This window comes from Ovis aries, chromosome 14 (assembly GCF_016772045.2).
Source record: "Ovis aries strain OAR_USU_Benz2616 breed Rambouillet chromosome 14, ARS-UI_Ramb_v3.0, whole genome shotgun sequence".
NCBI lineage: Eukaryota > Metazoa > Chordata > Mammalia > Artiodactyla > Bovidae > Ovis > Ovis aries.
This window is the reverse complement of record NC_056067.1, coordinates 58,412,886-58,431,008: the sequence shown is the minus strand read 5'-3', so window position 1 is coordinate 58,431,008 and position 18,123 is coordinate 58,412,886. Positions and strand designations below refer to the sequence as shown.

General features: G+C 41.2%; 1 protein-coding gene across 24 annotated transcripts in view; it reads right to left on the bottom strand.

The window, feature by feature from the left end:
- Positions 1-628: 628 nt before the first annotated feature.
- The window catches only part of LOC101107382 (zinc finger protein 501-like), a 28,747-nt gene continuing 11,252 nt past the window's right edge, over positions 629-18,123 (bottom strand). For 2 of the 24 annotated variants that reach the window (XR_009596404.1, XR_009596402.1), the window contains exons 2-7: positions 17,931-17,996; positions 15,860-15,986; positions 11,789-13,224; positions 9,984-10,066; positions 7,718-7,797; positions 629-5,554 (exon numbers count right to left, since the gene is read on the bottom strand). Coding sequence is in view for 7 of the 24 variants with exons in the window: in XM_060398963.1 (XP_060254946.1) it covers positions 11,825-13,224; positions 15,860-15,986; positions 17,913-17,978 (1,593 nt within the window). In the remaining 17 variants the exon portion in view is untranslated. Of the gene's footprint in view, positions 10,067-10,731; positions 13,225-15,859; positions 15,987-17,912; positions 17,997-18,123 lie in introns of those variants that run through there. The other 22 variants (XR_009596400.1, XR_009596397.1, XR_009596401.1 and 19 more) reach the window with 14 other exon arrangements.

Here is an 18,123-nt window from a genome sequence, read left to right as displayed (position 1 = left end):
ATCCCATTTTGTGGCCTGGGATTATGAGCAGGAGTCCTCAAACTGCAATTTGAAGTCTCACCTGTGGGGTGGACACACTGCCTGGGACCCCTTTCCCAACTGGGACTCTAGATTGCTGTCATTCATAACGTCCCAGCACTGTTCAAGTCTGAATATAGGATCGGCCCAACTTGGTGATATATATGCTGTCACTTCTCTTGTTTCTAACTTCTTTTCTTCTAATGACTGTATATTGAAATTAATTAAGTTGAATAATCTATTAACAATTGAAACTTTATTTGTGTGTAATGAGTGGTTTTGTTGTTGCTGTTAACAAATCCTTTGAACCTAAAACAAATTGAGACAAATGTATATGTATTGAAACATATACATTACCGTATGTAAAATTAGATAGCCAGTGGAACTTTGCTGTATGACACAGGGAGCTCAAATCTGGTGCTCTGTGACAAGCTAGAGGGGTGGGATGTGGTGGGAGGTTCAAGAGAAGCGGACATATGTATACTTATGGCTGATTCATGATATATGGCAGAAACCAACACAATATTGTAAAGCAATTATCCTCCAAATAAAAATAAATTTTAAAGAAAAAAAAGAAAATGAAAGTAAAACTTTTGGCCAAACAGCTGTATGGGTTATCTGTCTTGTCTCAATCATTTATTTTAAACACAATATGCTATCTCATTTGTTTTGGATAGAAGAGTTGATGTACCATATTATATGTTTCAAGTGTACAATATAGTGATTCACAATTTTTAAAGGTTATATTCTACTTAGAGTTATCATAACATATTGAATGTATTCCCCATGTTGTACAATAGACCTTGTAGCTGATTTTTCACCTAGTAGTTTGTACCTCTCACTCCCCTGCTATCTTGCCCCTCCCCTTCCCTCTCCCCACTGGTAACCCCTAGCTTGTTCAGCTTGTTCTCTATATCTGTAAGTCTGCTTCCTTTTTGTTATATTCACTGTTATACTTTTTACATTCTACAAATAAGCAATATCATATAGTATTTGTCTTTCTGTCTTATTTCACCCAGCACAATGCCCTCTAAGTCCATTCATATCCATGTTGCCGCAAATGTCAAATGTCATTCTTTTTTACGCCTGAGTAGTATTCCTGCATCTTCTTTACCCAGTCATCTGTTGCTGGCCGGCTAGCTAATGTTTTTATATTTCAATTCTTGACATCATCTCTCCTTTCACTTTTACCCCATTCACTAGTCCTTCTCAGTTTCTTTTGTGTCATCCCATTTCTCTTCCTGTAACTTAGAAGGGGTCTGGAAGCTTGAGAGGGGTCTGAGCGAGAGGAAAGAACAAGAGTCTTCAATAGAACTTCTCACGAAGTTTTTGCTTTGCTGAAAGTCCCTCATGGCTCTGCCCTCAGGGTTTCCTGATCTTTATCTGTAGGATCTTCAATGCTCCAGAGACACAGACATGAAAAAGACTCTTCTTACATACCCTAATGGCCTTTTGGGAGATACTCACTAGACATGTTGTTTTTGGTACTCAAGAACTGGGATGAATGGCTTAAAAACATTATCAGCTCCCCTAGCGTGTACTGCCATTGCTGCTACAGGTGAAATAATAATTGTAGTTCTGTGGGGAGGTGAGGTCATAGCATCACAAGGTTTTATTTCAGTGCCTGGCTGTCTCCCTCTCACATATACTGGCTGTGGGGACTCTGGCACCGAGCCCACCCATCTTGGCAGCCAGAGGACTCTGGTGAGTATCTTCTTTTTTATTCTGAATATTTTCTGTTTTATTCTGAGCCCTCTCCCACCCATAAGGGCAGGAGTGTATCAAGAATCTGGAGAGGTGCTCATTTCAGAAACAGGATTTTCCCAGGTAGAAGCAGTCCAGTGTACAGAGTCCTTGGGATGAAGAAATAATTCCTGGAGTATGTGCTGAACTCATGGAGAGAGATGGATAGTTCCTGACTCTATATATCAATTCCTGATACCTTTTAACCCACCCCGAGGAGGATGAGTGCTGTTTTACTCTAGTATATTTTAAAATTTATATTTTATATATTTATTTAGGCTGAGCTAGGTCTTAAGTTGTGGCATGCGGGATCTAGCTCCCTGACTAGGGATCGAATCTGGGCCCCCTGCATTAAGAGTGCAGAGTCTTATCCATTGTACCACCAGGAAAGTCCCCATGTAACTTTTTAGAACAAGGGTCCCCAACCTCTGGGATCTAATGCCTGATGATCTGATATGGAGCTGATGTAATAATAATAGAAAGAAAGTGCACAATAAATGTAATGCATTTGAATCATCCTGAAACCATCTCCACCCCCTACCTTCTCCCCCAGGTCTGTGGAAACCACTGTCTTCCATGAAACTGGTCCCTGGTGCCAAAAAGGTTGAGGACCACTGCCTTGGAACATAAGGTTCCTTTCTCAGTCCTGTGAGGGACCATGGTGACTCGCCATTCACCTCATGCGTACAGGCATCTTTGGTGAAAACTTATGTACAATAATGTTATATCATTTCCCTTAAAGATAACAATTGGTACAGAACAGACTGGTCAGACAACTGGGGAGATAATGGGACACACTTAAGGGAAGTTTAGTTTAAACATGCATCACCTTCCTTAGAAATGTTACTAGCTACACTGCCTGTGTCCTGCCTATTTCACAAGATGACAGTTCCCTGCATACTAGATGTATGTCTTACTTAGCCTCTGAGCAAACTGATTAGATAACTTGAAACCATTGTCCAAATACCTAGTCTTTTAAGATCAATGACTGTAGGTGTGTAACTCCAGATATGGAAAGAAATAACCAAGGGCCATCATTTCCTGGCTTGTAACAGACTAGCGAGACAGAAGGTCCAGAAACCTTTGGCTACTGTTACAGGGTCCAGACTAGTGATGGCACATTGAGTAGCCCGCCAACAAAATCCTTGGCGGACCTAGGAATGAGCATTCTCAGCTCCTAGCATTGGGGGACAAATTGGTCACAAATGCCTCCCAAACCTTGAAATTAAGACGGAAGGAGAAGGGAGTGTAAAAATAAAGAATGTTGCCCACCAGCCAGTTCTACAAGAACCACGTCAGTCACCGCAGTCACTGACCTACAGCTGCCCTGAGAGGATGAAGCGCACTCTATTCTGGGAAAACTGGCAGAACTGGCCTTCAGAGACAGAGATATTTCCAGGAGAAATGTTTTCATGAACCTGGGTCCTTGTATCTTCCTATACTTAGAAAAGCACTGAAACCATTCCCTGGGATGTCTGCTCCTGGTGACCAGCAGCAACCTTCCACTAAGAGGCATGCTTGACCAGGGATTTCAGAGGGGATTTCACAGCCCCTTCCAGCAAATCACATGTAAACTGACCTCATCCAGAACAGTTTTCAAAACTCTGTTTGGCTGGTTAAGTTGTCATTGGTTAATTCTTCTTTAACACTGCAACATAAAGATCTTCTTTCTTCCCTCTTAAACTGAGCACATTAATTTTATCTCCATGTGGGTTTAAGACAACACCCAAACAGAAACCCCCTGTGCTCTGATTATGGAGAAACTGTTATCCCTCTTTAAATTAGGCCAGGACTGACAATCTAGGGCTGCCTGGGAGATGCCGGGCTTAGGGCGCCCTGCAGCCAACAGCCACTGGTAGGCGTGGTTTTTTTCTGCTTTGCTCTTCCTGAGGCTGGACACCCACACGCCTCATCCCTCCTCCTGCCCTTCTCTGCTCCTCATCTCTTCCCAGGGCACATGCTCCCTGGCTCCCACGGCACCTCTCCCCTCCTATCCTCGCCCCTCCCCTCTCCCTCGAGGACCCTTTTGTTTTCCGGGCAGAGATTCGCAGGGGATTTCAAAGCACCTTACTGCCGCGGTAGGGCGCAGTAGTCTCTTGATTAATGGGCGAATGGGCCCGACCGCTTCCCATTTTCCAGGAGCACTAAGGATGAGGGAGCTTACTTCAGTCATATTTCCAGAGGAAGGGAGAGTCCCAGTTCAGTTCCTTGGTATCCTAGGTCGGTTTGAGACACATACCTCAGTCCTCATGCCTTCAGGCTCCTCTCCTGGTTCCAAGGAGGTGGCCCCAGAGTTTTCCTCTCTGGGTTTTCTCAAGACCCACCTACGCGTCTTGCCTGAGTCAGAAAGATAAACTCAGTCTCGTGTGGAATTGTTTCCCTCTGCTCTTAGAGCAAGTGGAAGGCATCAGCAAAGACTCATTATTATCCACCTTAGCAGTCTTTCTTGTGGATTTTTGTGTAGAAAATTGGAAAACCAATGAGAGATCACACTTAACCCACCCCTCCACCCTCCAAAAAAGAAATTAGTCAAAGACTATTTCAGAAAAAACATTGTTTGTGGGTTTGAGCAAAATGATCTTGGTAGTTTGAAGCCTCAGATGTGTTCTCCTGGTACTTCTCTGTTAAATGTTTTCAGGGATTTCCCTGGTTGTCCAGCGGTTAGGACTCTGCTTTCAAAGAAGGGGGCACAGGTTCTAGCTCTGGTCAGGGAACTAAGATCGAACATGCCACAGGGTCTGGGGGAAAAAAAAAAAACTTTTAATGTAAATCCTAAATTCATACCAAATCTCCAATTTAAATTTATTCACTGCACTTGTTTCCCTGCCTCCTGCATGTCATTTGAAATACTTGTATATGAGTCTATTTCAATAATTATTACATTGTTCCTCACAGAGTTTCATTTAATCCTTTCATTATTAATCAATTATGCCCTATGTAATCAATAATAAGTTGGTCTTTTACAGTGTTTTGTCTCATATCTATTTCAAAGCCTAGAATTTAGCCCATCATATTACAGTACAAAGATTTTGGTGGTTACTCTCATTTTATGCTTGTTCTTGGAATAAGGACAAATGCATCTCTGTTACATCATGTTTAGCCATTCTTGCCCCTATAAACCCAACACTTCATCTGGGATAATCATTCTTACAGGGTTTTATGGTAGTCGGTGCTTTATCGTCTGATTTTCATTTTAAATATTTATGCATAGGCAACACTGGCCTATAAAAAAATAAACTTATAGACATAATTATAAAATTGCTACCATAACAATTATTAATGAAGATAAAAACATTTAAGAATAGCAAAGGACATCAGTAAAAAAAAACAAAAAAACAACAAAGTACAGGTTTTGAGGACTCAAAGAGTAAAACTGACAGCCGTTCTTCACGTAGGATTGTGGTGAAGAGGCTTGTCTGCAGCAAGAAAACACAGGTTCCATTTCTCACTTGGTCACCTAGGGGGCTGCGAGTTAGCATGGTTCTTACAATCTGTACTTAGGGACTCCTCCTCTGAAAAATAATAACATCTCAGAGTTGAGTCGATGTTGTTACATACAAAACAATACCACTTAAGCAACCAGTTGTTAATGGAAACTATGAGTGAGTATTGCTGAATGAAGAACTGTTGTTTAGTCGTTAAGTCCTGTAGGCCGCGAGACTCCTCTTCCATGGGACTTCCCAGGCAAGAATATTGGGGTGGGTTGCCATCTCCTATTCCAGGGGATCTTCCTGACTCAGGGATCAAAGCCGGGTCTCCTGCTTGGCAGGCGAATTCTTTACTACTGAGCCACCTGGGAAGCCCGAGTGAAGAAAAGCAGATTTCAATTGCCATGTCACCAAGTAACACAAAGCTCACATACTCCTGCAATGCCATCTTACTCTGAACACAAACCCTGGGGTCTGGGAGGTGGCGGAGTGGCCTCCAGGGATCTTGCAGTAGGGGTCATCTCCTTATCACAGACTGTAGTCGGAATCTTAGGGAATTTCTTGTTTCTTTATCAGAACGTCACCATTCACCTCAGGGGACACAGGTTAAAACCCCTTGATTTCATTCTCAGGCACCTGATCTTCGCCAACATCTTGGTCCTCCTTTCTAAAGGACTTCCCCAGATGGTGGCAGCCTTTGGGTTGAGACATTTCCTCAGTGACCCTGGATGCAAACTCATTTTCTACGTTCACAGGGTGGCTGCGGGGGTATCTTTCAGCACCACATGTCTCTTAAGTGTCTTCCAGGCCATCATGATCAGCCCCAGGAACTCCACATGGACAAGTCTTAAAGGAAAAGCTCCCAAGTACACCAGCTTCATTCTTTACCTATGCTGGGTTTTGCACTTTCTTGTAAATACATTTGTGTTCACGTATGTGTCTGGGAAATGGAGCAGCATGAACACTACAAAGCAAAAAGATGTGGGATACTGCTCTATTACTCGTCTTGATACAATAACATCCACACTATTGGCAGCTTTCTTAAGCCCTCCTAGCACTCTGTCTTTTGGATTCATGACCCTGGCCAGCGGATACATGGTTTTCACCCTGTACAGACATCACCAGCAAGTCCGCCACATTCCTAGGACCAACCGTTCAGCCGGATCCCCACCTGAGACCAGAGCTGCCCAAAGAATCCTTGCCCTGGTGAGCACCTTTCTATCTTTCTACATGCTTTGCACCATTTTTGTGACTTATATGTTGGTTTTCAATCATCCCAGCTGGTGGCTGATTAACATCTCCTCACTAACACGTTCGTGTTTCCCCACTGTCAGTCCCTTTCTTCTCATGAGTCCAGACACCTATGTATCCAGGCTCTGCTCTGCCTGCTGCAGAAGGAATAACCCAGTCCCTAACTGGGTCAGAAAGCTCTAAATTTTCCACTTGTATCCACAGTGTAAAATCCTTTATTCATTCAGTTTTCGCTGTGTCCAGCCCCACAATGAGCTGTCACATCACAGAGTGGTGAGGAGCAGACTGTCTTCTGAAGTTAAAATCTATTGGTTGGTACAACCACTATGGAGAATGGTATGGAGGTTCCTTAAAAAAACTAAAACTAGAACTGCCATATGATCTAGCAAGTCCACTCCTGGGCATGTATCTGGAGAAAACCATAATCTGAAAAGATACATGTGTCCCCATGTTCACAGCGGCACTATTTATAACAGCCAGGACACAAGGCAACCTAAATGTCCAACAGAGGAATGGATAAAGAAGATGTGGTACAATGGAATACTACTCAGTCCTGAAAAAGAACAAAATAATGCCATTACAGCAATATGGAGGGACCTAGAGATTATCATACACAGTGAAGATAACTCAGAGAAAGACAAATATCATGTATCAATTATATGTGGATTCTTTAAAAAATGAAACAAATGAACTTATTTACAGAACAGAAACAGACTCACAGACGTCAAAAAAAAACCTTACGGTTACCAAAGGGGAAATGTGGCAGAGACGATAAATTAAGTTTGGGATTAACATATACACACTACTATATATGAAATAGATCAACAAGGACCTACTGTATAGCACAGGGAACTCAATGTTCTGTAATAAGCTCTATGGGGAAAGAATCTGAAAAAGAATGGACATATGTATAACTGGGTGACTTTGCTGTACACCTGAAACTAACACATTGTAAATCAACTATACTCCAACATAAAAAATTAAGCAAAAAAGAGTCTAAGTAACACACACACAAAATAAAATATATTGAAGACATTGAACTAGTTATTTACTAAGTAAGATGTCATTAATTTCGTTTTCATGAGCTGTTTCAATGTAAGACTTCAGAGACAAGGAATCTGTTGTAAAAAGTGTGGCCTGTGACTATTTGAAGATAATATAAAGTTTCTCTGAGTATGTGTATTTCAATCTAACAAAAATTTCCCTACAATTCAGGAGGCAGTGAAATGTGAGAAGAGTTTATGGAAAGAAAGAGCCTTCGGTTTTGATTTACATACCTAGGATGGATCTGGATGGGGGAATAACGTGTCAGACACTGCATTGAAGGGCAGGTTTTTCCCAGGGTCAGGAAGATCCCCTAGAGAAAGAATAGTAACCCACTCCAGTATTTTTGCCTGGGAAATCCAATGGACAGAGGAGCCTGGAGGGCCACAATTCACTGGGTTGCAAAGAGTTGGACATGACTGAGCACACATACATGGTATTTTACTGTTGACCACACTGGGTTTCCTCTGTGTGCCAATGGACACTTGGTTGTGTCCACCTCTTGGCTACAGTAAATAATGTTGCTGTGAACATGCTTGTACAAATTTCTTTCTGAGCAGTAGCAGAATTTTTGGATCATATGTTAATTCTGTGTTTAATTTTTTGAGGAACTGCCATGAGATTCCCATATTAGTTGTACCATTTCACATTCCAACCAGCAGTGATTAAGGTTTAGTTTTACTACATCCTTGCTAACACTTGTTATTAATATTTTATGGTTTTTGTTTTTTAGATAATAGTCATCTGAATGGATATGAGGTGGTATCTCATTGTAGATTATTTTTAAGATGGAAATTAACAAGCAAAAATACCAACTGGGAAGACTTCCCTGGTGGTCCATTGGGTAAGACTCTGTGCTCCCAATGCAGGGGCCCAGGCTCAACCCCTGCTCAGGAAACTAGATCCCACATGCCACAACTAAAAATTCCACAACAAAGACTGAAGACACTATGTGCCACAATTAAGACGTGGTGCGGCCAAATAAATATTATAAAGAATAAAAATATCAATTGGATATTGGGATATTTAGAGGCTGAAATATTTTGTTAAATGCTATCTCAGTTAAGTTTTCAGGGAAGACAGGAGTCAGTTTGAACTCCCATGTCCTCTATCAGACTTCCCTGGTAGCTCAGTGGTAAAGAATGCACCCACCAATGCAGGAGTTGAGGTTCAATCCCTGGGTTGGGAAGATCCCCCAGAGAAGGAAATGGCAACCCACTCCAGTATTCTTGCCTGGGAAATCCCATGGACAGAGGAGCCTGGTGGGCTACAATCCATGGGGTTGCAAAAGAGCCAGACACTGCTTAGTTACTAAACAACAGTGATCACTGAGCTCCTACTTTGCGCCAGGCAGTGTTCCAAATGCTTAATAGCTACCATTTCACGTGAACCTCGAAACAACCCGGCATTGTTCCTCCTGTCCTCCACTGAGGAAATATATCTATGGTGGAATCTTTACCATTTCTAGAAGAGCAGAGGAGCAGGGTCGGGGCTCAGATAGTGAAGAGATCTGTCTGCAAAGCATGAGACCAGGGTTCGATCCCTGGGTTGGGAAGATCCCCTGAAGAAGGGAATCCCAACCCTCTCCAATATTCTTGCTTGTAGAAACCCATGGACAGAGGAAGCTGGTGAGCTACAGTCCACACGGCCACAAACAGTCAGACATGAGCAACTAACATACACAGACGGGGTGGGGTGTATGGCCTTTTCATTTATATGGATTTTTCTTTAGGCAAAGATCCAAGGGAACAAAGCAGAAGAATAAAAAAGTGGGAGAAATGGACAATTTCTCAATCATACACAAAGATTAGAATATACCCTTATTTGTGATTGCTAGATTTGAGGATCCAAAAAATTTAAAGGAGCTTCAACAATGAACAATATATTCAAGCTTGTGTAACATATGTATGTATATATAATATGTACGTGTGTATATATGAATTTATATATATATGAATTCCCTGGAGGTTCAGTGGTTGAGACTCCTTACTTCCTCTGCAGAGAGCACAGGTTCAATCCATGGTTGGGGAACTAAGATCCCAGATGCCACACAGTGAGGCCAAAAGCAATTAAAAAAAAAAAATGGTACCTGGCTTATTTTGAAGTGGCAAAGCATGTAAGCAGTCCCCAGAACTTGGAAACAGCAAGGAAACAAATTTCTCCCAGTTCTGTTAAGATACTCATTTTAGACTTCTGACCTGAACTGGAAGACAATTTGTTTTAATCCACTTAGTTTGTGGTAATTTCTTACAGCCTGATGAAATACAATGTGTATTTTAAGACAAGAAAAAATTTAAACATTAAATATTGTTTGGGCCTCCTCCCTCCCTAATGTGCAGTGTGCACCTGTGTTATACATGAACCACAGTTCCTTAGGGATGGCTGTGCCTGCCCAACGAACAGAAAAGAACTAGCAATTTAACTTCTTAAAAGAATGGTGTCTTTTCCAAATTCTATACGAGGTCCTGGTGACCTGCTGTTCACTTCGAATGTACTTACCTGGACCATGTATCCTTGGTGAACTTCATGTAAAATATCAGTAGGTCTGGGCTTCTCTGGTGGTCCAGAGGTTAAGAATCCACCTGCCAATGCAAAGGACACGGGTTCAATTCCTGGTCCAGGAAGGTCCCACACACCGCAGGGTAAGCCACAACTACTGGAGCCCACGTGCCCTAGAGCCTGTGCTCCACAAGAGAAGCCACCACAATGAGAAGCCTGAAACTAGAGAAAACCCTTTGTGCAGCAATGAAAATCCAGAGCAGTCAGAAATAAAATGTTAAAACAATTTTTTAAAATATGTCATTTTGACGTACAATCCTTTGTCTCAAAAATGTTTGTGACTGTACCTTGAACTCTTTAACAGTTGGAACAGTTGTCAGAGATTTTTGAGAATCTACTTCCTGGATTATAATCCAGTTTGGCTCGAATAAATTCCCTTTTCTTCTTGATAACTGAATTTTTGTCAGCAAGCTGCACTAGGAAACTACTGAAATGATTACAGATACACAAGTCCAAAGAATCTACAAAAATCTCTAGAATAAGTAAGATCAGTAAATTCTGAGGATACAAGATCAACATTAAAAAATCTACTGTATTTCTATATAGTAGCAATTAACACATAGAGACAAATTAAAAATAACATGTCCAATTACTCAAAAAGTATAGAAATGTGCTAAACAAAGTGTTGACAGGATTTTGATGCTGATATTTATAAAATACTGGTGAAAGAAACCAAAGAACAGACAAATAAAGACATACAACAGCCATTTATTGGAAGGCGTAACACAGAAACGCTGTCAAATGATTGCAAACTGATAAGACATTTTCTATCAAGATATTTTGTAGAAACAAACAGGATTTTTCTAAAACTTACATGGAAAGAACTAGAATAGCAAAAACATCTGAAGAAGAATAAATTGTTTGGAGTCACTCTCATTCAAGACTTCTAACATGGTAAAAAGTAATCAAGACTGTCATGTCTGTGGAGTAAGACATACGGGTCAAAGAAACAAAACAGAAAAACCAGAAGCAGCCCCCACACAAGTACTTCCAACTGAGTCTGACAAGGTACCAAGGAAACTGGATGGATAAAGAATTTGAAAAATGATACCCTAGCAACTGATTTCCCATACCAGGGAAAAAAATATGAAAGAACCTCCACCAAAACTTTACATTTGTACAAATACTGGTTTAAAATTGGTCATAGCTTTAAACATGAAATGTAAAACTGTCATACTTTACACTGTAAGAGATTCAGAAAGAAAACCATGGGATAATATCCTCAGGACCTATCTAAATTTGAAAATATTTTTTCTGCAGTCTGAAATACTTCAGATTAAATTTGACACTTAGTCATTCCTCACGTGAATGCTCTGAGGCAGACTGTTATGAAAAGTCATGAAGAAATTTAAAATATTCATTATGTTTATAAGGTTTCTGTCCATTAATGAATTCTTTGGTGAATTCTGATGGGATACTGTTGCTGAAAGGCCTTTCCACACTCAGTAAGTCTGTCTGGTTTCTCCCTAGTTTAAGTACTCTCAGGACATCAAAGGCATAAATGCTTAATAAGAAACCTTCCCATATTCATTCCATTTGTAAGGCTGCTCTCCAGTAGGAATGTCATGATGTTCTTTAATTTTGATTTTTATACACACATTACATTTTTGTGGCTTCATCAAAGGTGTATGATTCTGGATGTCTAGTGAGCTATGAATCTGTGTAAGTCCTCTGTCCTAAATGTTATATTGATATAATTTCTCTTTAGTATGGACTCTCTGGTGTCAATTTATGCTAGAACTTACAATAAGCACTTTGTGACGCTCATCACATTGGTCAGGCTACTCCCTAGCATGAATTCTCCGATGACTCACGAGGCTTGAGTTTTGAGTGAAGACCTTGCCACACTCGTCACATTTGTAAGGTTTCTCTCCAGTGTGGATTTTCTTATGTCTATTGAAGTTTGAACAGTGAATAAAGGATTTGCCACACTGATCACATTTGTAGGGTTTCTCTCCGGTATGAATTCTGCGATGACTGGGAAGGCTTGAACTCTGACTGAAGACCTTGCCACATTCATTACATTTGTAAGGTTTCTCTCTAGTGTGGGTTACCTGATGATAAGTCAGACTCGAATACACACCAAATGCCTTGCCACACTCATTACACTGGTAGGGTTTCTCCCCAGTGTGAATTCTCCGGTGACTTACGAGGCTGGAGTTCTGAGTGAAAACCTTGCCACACTCATCACACTTGTAAGGCTTCTCTCCGGTGTGCATGACCTGATGTCTGGTGAGATGCGAGCTCTGGTTAAAGGCTTTGCCACACTGATCACATTTGTAGGGTTTCTCTCCGGTATGGATTCTGCGATGATTGGTAAGGCTTGAACTCTGACTGAAGACTTTGTCGCATTCGTTACATTTGTAAGGTTTCTCTCTAGTGTGGACGACCTGGTGATAAATAAGACTTGAAAGCACACTGAAGGCTTTGTCACACTCGTTGCACTGATAAGGTCTCTCTCCGGTATGGATTCTGCGGTGGCGTACAAGGTGTGAACTGTAACTGAAGCCCTTACCACACTCTTCACACTTGTGATGCTTCCCTCTCGTGTGGATTCTTTGATGTCGAGTGAGATGCGAGTTCTGATGAAAGGCTTTGCCACACAGGTTACACATGTGAGGCCTCACCCCTCCATGGGTCATCTGATGGCTGGGGTTCTGGGAGCCGTCATGAACTGCTTTGTCATCCTGGTCGCGTCTGTAAGGGTCTTCTCGAACGCGTGCTTTTTGGTCTTGTATGAGTAGTGGAGAATGCCAGAAACTGATCCCATATCCATTAGAAACGTTGATTTGGACAGGAGGAACAATTCTTGGAAGTACTGAAAAGGAGGCTCCTGTGTCGTCAGCCTTCTCAACCTGATGATACACAAAAAACTGCCCTTCGGCTGGGAAGACAGGCAGTCCAGTCAGATATGACGGAAAGCTTAGTGCCAGCCTGCTTTCAATTGGCTCATTTCCTTCATCTCTTCGACAAGTGAGATTTGTTGGATGGGTGGCAGGCACGCCCTTCTGATTACTTTTGTCACTTTCACGCGGGTACACGTTTTTCTGGATTTTCCGGCAGCCGTGGTCCTTGGTGTCATGGCTTTTGTGTCTTTCTGACAACATTGTCTGCAGGATCCCTCCTGTGTGACCACTTTGTTTTGGTGCTGATCCCTTCAACACACGTTTAGGAGAGGTATCTGCAAGACAAACAGAGTTGCATGTCTCCTGTTAATTATAGCTGGGAAAGAAATATTTCACATGGAAGAACATGGTATTATACTGAAAGGACTACATGCTTTGGACAGATAAGAAATGGTGCAACCATGATCTTTCCTTTTTGGGAACACACCAGGAATACTGACAGGAGGTGCACACAAATATTGTTTGATTCTACTTATATGAGTCAAATAGTCAAAGTTACAGAGTCAGAAACTCTTTCCAGTTACAGAGTCCCTGGTAAGATGCCAGGGACGGGGTGTGCTGGGGGCAGGGGGTGTGTTGGGGGCAGGATGTGTGGTGAGGGGGAATGGGGATTTAATGTCTAATGTGGACAGAGTTTCACTTTAGGAAAGTGAAAAATTTGGGAGATGGATGATGGTGAGAGTTACACAATGACGTGAATGTACTTCGTGCCACTGAACTGCACAGTTGTGTGCATGCATGCTAAGTCACTTCAGTCGTGTCTGACTCTTTGTGACCCTGTGGACTATAACCCACCAGGCTCCTTTGTCTATGGGATTTTCCAGGCAAGAATACTGTGTGTGTTGCCATGCCCTCCTCCAGGGGATCTTCCCAACCCAGGGATCAAAGCTGTCTTACTTCTTCTGCATTGGCAGCCTGGTTCTTGACCACTAGTGCCACCTGGGAAGCTTGAACTGCACAGTTAAACATGGTTAAGATAGTATGGTTTATGTTCTGTGACTTCTACCACAATTTAAAGAAGTGAAAGAAAAAAAAAGGGTGATTACATGTAATTCAAATTAATTTTAGGGAAGCCTACTTTAAATAATCAATGGCTGAAAACCTCAGCGTGCAAACCTACGTTAGTCCTGACAGGGGTATTTGGCATCATGACCTAAACCCACATATTACTTCACAGAAAACATGGCTGCTTCATATTTGAAGAAAGAACAATATTACACAGTAACAATCTTACTGCTCTCCGGGCAAGAATACTGGAGTGGGTAACCATTCCCTTCTCCAGGGGATCTTCCCCACTCAAGGATTGAACTCAGGTCTCCTGCATTGCAAGAAGATTCTTTACTATCTGAGCCACCAGGGAAGCCCGTATTATATATGTTTACTATATATTTAATGTACAGTAATAATGCTAAAGCATAGTACTCTAATGGTAAATAAGCCACAACAAATTTAATTAGTGAGTAATGTAAGTAAATGGCACTTTAGAATTGGAAAACCATATCTGCCCTGTGGAAATGAGGAAGAATTTAATAAAATATTATAAAAATAAAGTAATTCTCTGAATGCCACTTATAAAACCATATTCACTTAGAATGGCCATTCTGCCACATGAACAAGTGGTGTGAGTCGGTTATACCGTGAAATACATCCTGAAAAATCATTATCTATAGGTTATAGTAAAGATTAGTAAACAGTGATAAACCATAACAGAAAAGAACATGAAAAAGAATGTATATAGCTGTATAACTGAATCACTCTGCTGAACAGCAGAAATTAACACAACATTGTAAATCAAGTACACGTAAATTAATAGAGAGAATTTAAAAAAGAGAAGAAGACTGGAGGGTAGGGAGCAAAGGGCATGTGGGCAGCGTTTGTACGTGCCAATCTGTGGGAAGATAAACGTACTTGGACACATAAAACATTGACCCGGGAAGAAAAGAGAAACTGACTTAGCAAGTAGTATGATACGGTCCTTTCTTAACTGTATGACATGGGGCCAAAAGGAAGAGATTTAAAAGATAGGGAGTGTGATGAAGAGGGAAGAAACCAGGCCAAGAAACACAGATTAGAATAACTGCTGCCAGGGACTGGGGGTGACAGAAATGAGAAGGGGTTGATAAAAAGGCTCACAATTTCCATCATAAGATGAACAAGCTCTGAGGATTTCACATATAACACGATGACGACAGTGAATAATATTAATACTATAAAACTGAAATGTGCTGAGAGAGCAGAACTTAAGTGTTCTCACCAAAACAAAAAATAAAAGTAACATGTGAGGTAATTTATGTGTTAAGTAACTTCATGGAAACCCATTCACAATGTACATGTATATCAAGCCACTGTTTGTACAATTTAAATATACTATAACTTTATTTGACTATACCTCAATAAAGCTAAAAAACCATTACATGGGACTTCCCTGGTGGTCTAGTGGTTGATTTTCAACTCCCAATGCCAGGGGCCTGGGTTCGATTCCTGATTGGAGAACTAAGTTCCTACATGCCACAAAACACAGCTTCCCCCCGCCAAAATCCAAAAATTCATCCACTGGTTGCCTGATTTTGAACGCATAGGGCATAGTATATAATATACAGACACCTAGCTGTCTTCCAAGAATTTCTGAATCAAAAGCTCAGCGGTAGAAAAGAGGGAACTGGATATTTTTTATTTGTTATAAGGCTTGATGCATATTTGAGCTCTGGAATCACCCTCAACCATGAAATGGGAAGGTCATATGAAGAAAGGACAAGTTCAAAGTCCTGCTGCATTAGGAAGCTTTTCATGTCTGAGTCAACAGGGCTCTGAGCTCAGTCAGGCAATGCAGGCGCCCCCAAGAGGCACAGGAGGGAAAATGCAGAGCTACCCATGGGCAGATTCCAACTTCTGGAGGGAAGTGATCCTCACCCACAGACAGCAGGTTTCTGAGGGTCTCCACCATCACTTCTCTGTACAAGGCCCTCTGAGGAAGGTCGAGGCATTCCCACTCCTCAGGAGTGAATTCAATGGCCACATCTTTGAATGTCAACCGTCCCTGAAACGAAAACACATTTCACCGACGGGCCCACCAGGAGAGTTTTATTTTCATACAAAATAAGAAAAGGAGAGAGATGTAAGGATTGATTTTGACTAAAGTGAGTGTGGTTACAGATTCACTGAAGGTACTTTTGAACAAGTTATGTGTCTCTGATTTTGGTTTATTATACTTTTCCACGAGATGTTATAACAGCCTCTAAATCAGTATATATTTCCCATTTTTGTGGACAATACAAGAAACACACACACACAATCAACACAGGATTATCTGTATAGAAATGTGAGACAGTATGTTCCACACACCAAGTAATATTCAATGTTAAGAGGAAGTAGAGCAGCAATGAAATCTTTAGAGATGACAGTGTCTAAAATGACTTTAAAGAAACTGTGATGACAGCAACAGGGATCTCATAAAGTGTTTGAACACTTCTCAGGTGCTATACATTCCTCGAAATGCTTTGCATGTACTAACTCATATAACAACATAATAGCAAATTTAAAAAGATCTGAAAAGAATCTAAAAAAATGGATATTTGTGTATGTATAACTGACTCAATTTTCTACACACCCAAAACTAACACAATATTGTATATCAACTATCCTCCAATAAAATTAAAATATCAAAATAAATAGATAAGCAAGTAAATAAATAAATAAATGAAAAACAAAACAGAAACAGACTCACAGACATAGAAAACAAGCTTAGAGTTACCAAAGGGAAAATGTGGCATGGGCAGGGGGTGGAACTGGGTGTGTATACACACTGCTGCTGCTGCTCTGCTAAGTCGCTTCAATCGTGTCCGACTCTGTGTGACCCCCATAGATGGCAGCCCACCAGGCTCCCCCATCCCTGGGATTCTCCAGGCAAGAATAATGGAGTGGGTTGCCATTTCCCTCTCCAGTGTATGAAAGTGAGAAGTGAAAGTGAAGTCACTCAGTCATGTTTGATTCCTAGCGACCCCATGGACTGCAGCCTACCAGGCTCCTCCGTCCATGGGATTTTCCAGGCAAGAGTACTGGAGTGGGGTGCCACTGCCTTCTCTGACACACACTACCATGTATACAATAGATAAACAACAAGGACCTACTGCAGAGCACAAGCAACTCTGCTGAATACTCTGAAATAAGCTAAATGGGAAAAGAATAGACACATGTGTATGTGTAACTGAATCACTCTGCTGTATACCTGAAGCTAACACAACACTGCTATTCAACTATACTCCAATATAAAATAATTAAAAACAAATTTTTAAAAAAGATCTAGTCCCATACATCTGAAGGCGGTGACAGTTGTATCACAGACATTCTAAGAAATCTGCCTTGGGTCAAACAGCTAAAGACGGTAGAGCGAGCATATAAACCCAGGGGTTTAGGTTCTAGGAATTAAATGTAAAAAACTTAAGTCCTATAAAATCACCAAAGGTACATTGACAGAGGGTTTCTTGAGCAAACTTGAAACAAGTTTAAGGTTAAAAACCTAGAATCGCATAAAATGTCATCATGCATACATGCAGAAATATATTATTCTTATTTAACTCATGAATGTCACTGTGTGGAAAAATCTTAAGACAATGAAAAATATATAAGCTATAATTTCATAGCTCAATACCATATAACTTGTATAGACATAATGATACGTATTTTATAAAAACCATAGTCTTGCACACCTGTGAATTCATGCAGACATGTATATGCACTTAAATTTACTGAAATAAAAGGAATTGTCTCTCTATGACCACAGTGGAGCCTTTTCAGGTTTCTTCATCACTGAGTCATGAGGCTCTAAGTGGAGACAACAGGCCCTGAGGGAAGGCCCCCCATGAGTGTGTGTGTACAGGAGTCAGACAGGATACTCCAGAGTCAGACACGATTCGCGAGTCCAGAGAAGGGCATTTCAGGAAGGACACTGCGAATATGACTTTACCTGAGAAAGAGCCATTACCTGTTCCTTCCTCTTCCTCCTCGTCTGGGTTTTTTCCTCAGGCATCATGAGACTTTGGAAGTCAGCCTTGAAAGTGGAAAACATGTTATTTAATGCTTAGAGCCAACATACCCTCTTCCTGAGCCCCAACCACATACACAGGGAAGACCTCACCGTGTGGAACAGTCAGTCCTCTGTGCCCACTGTCTCAGGA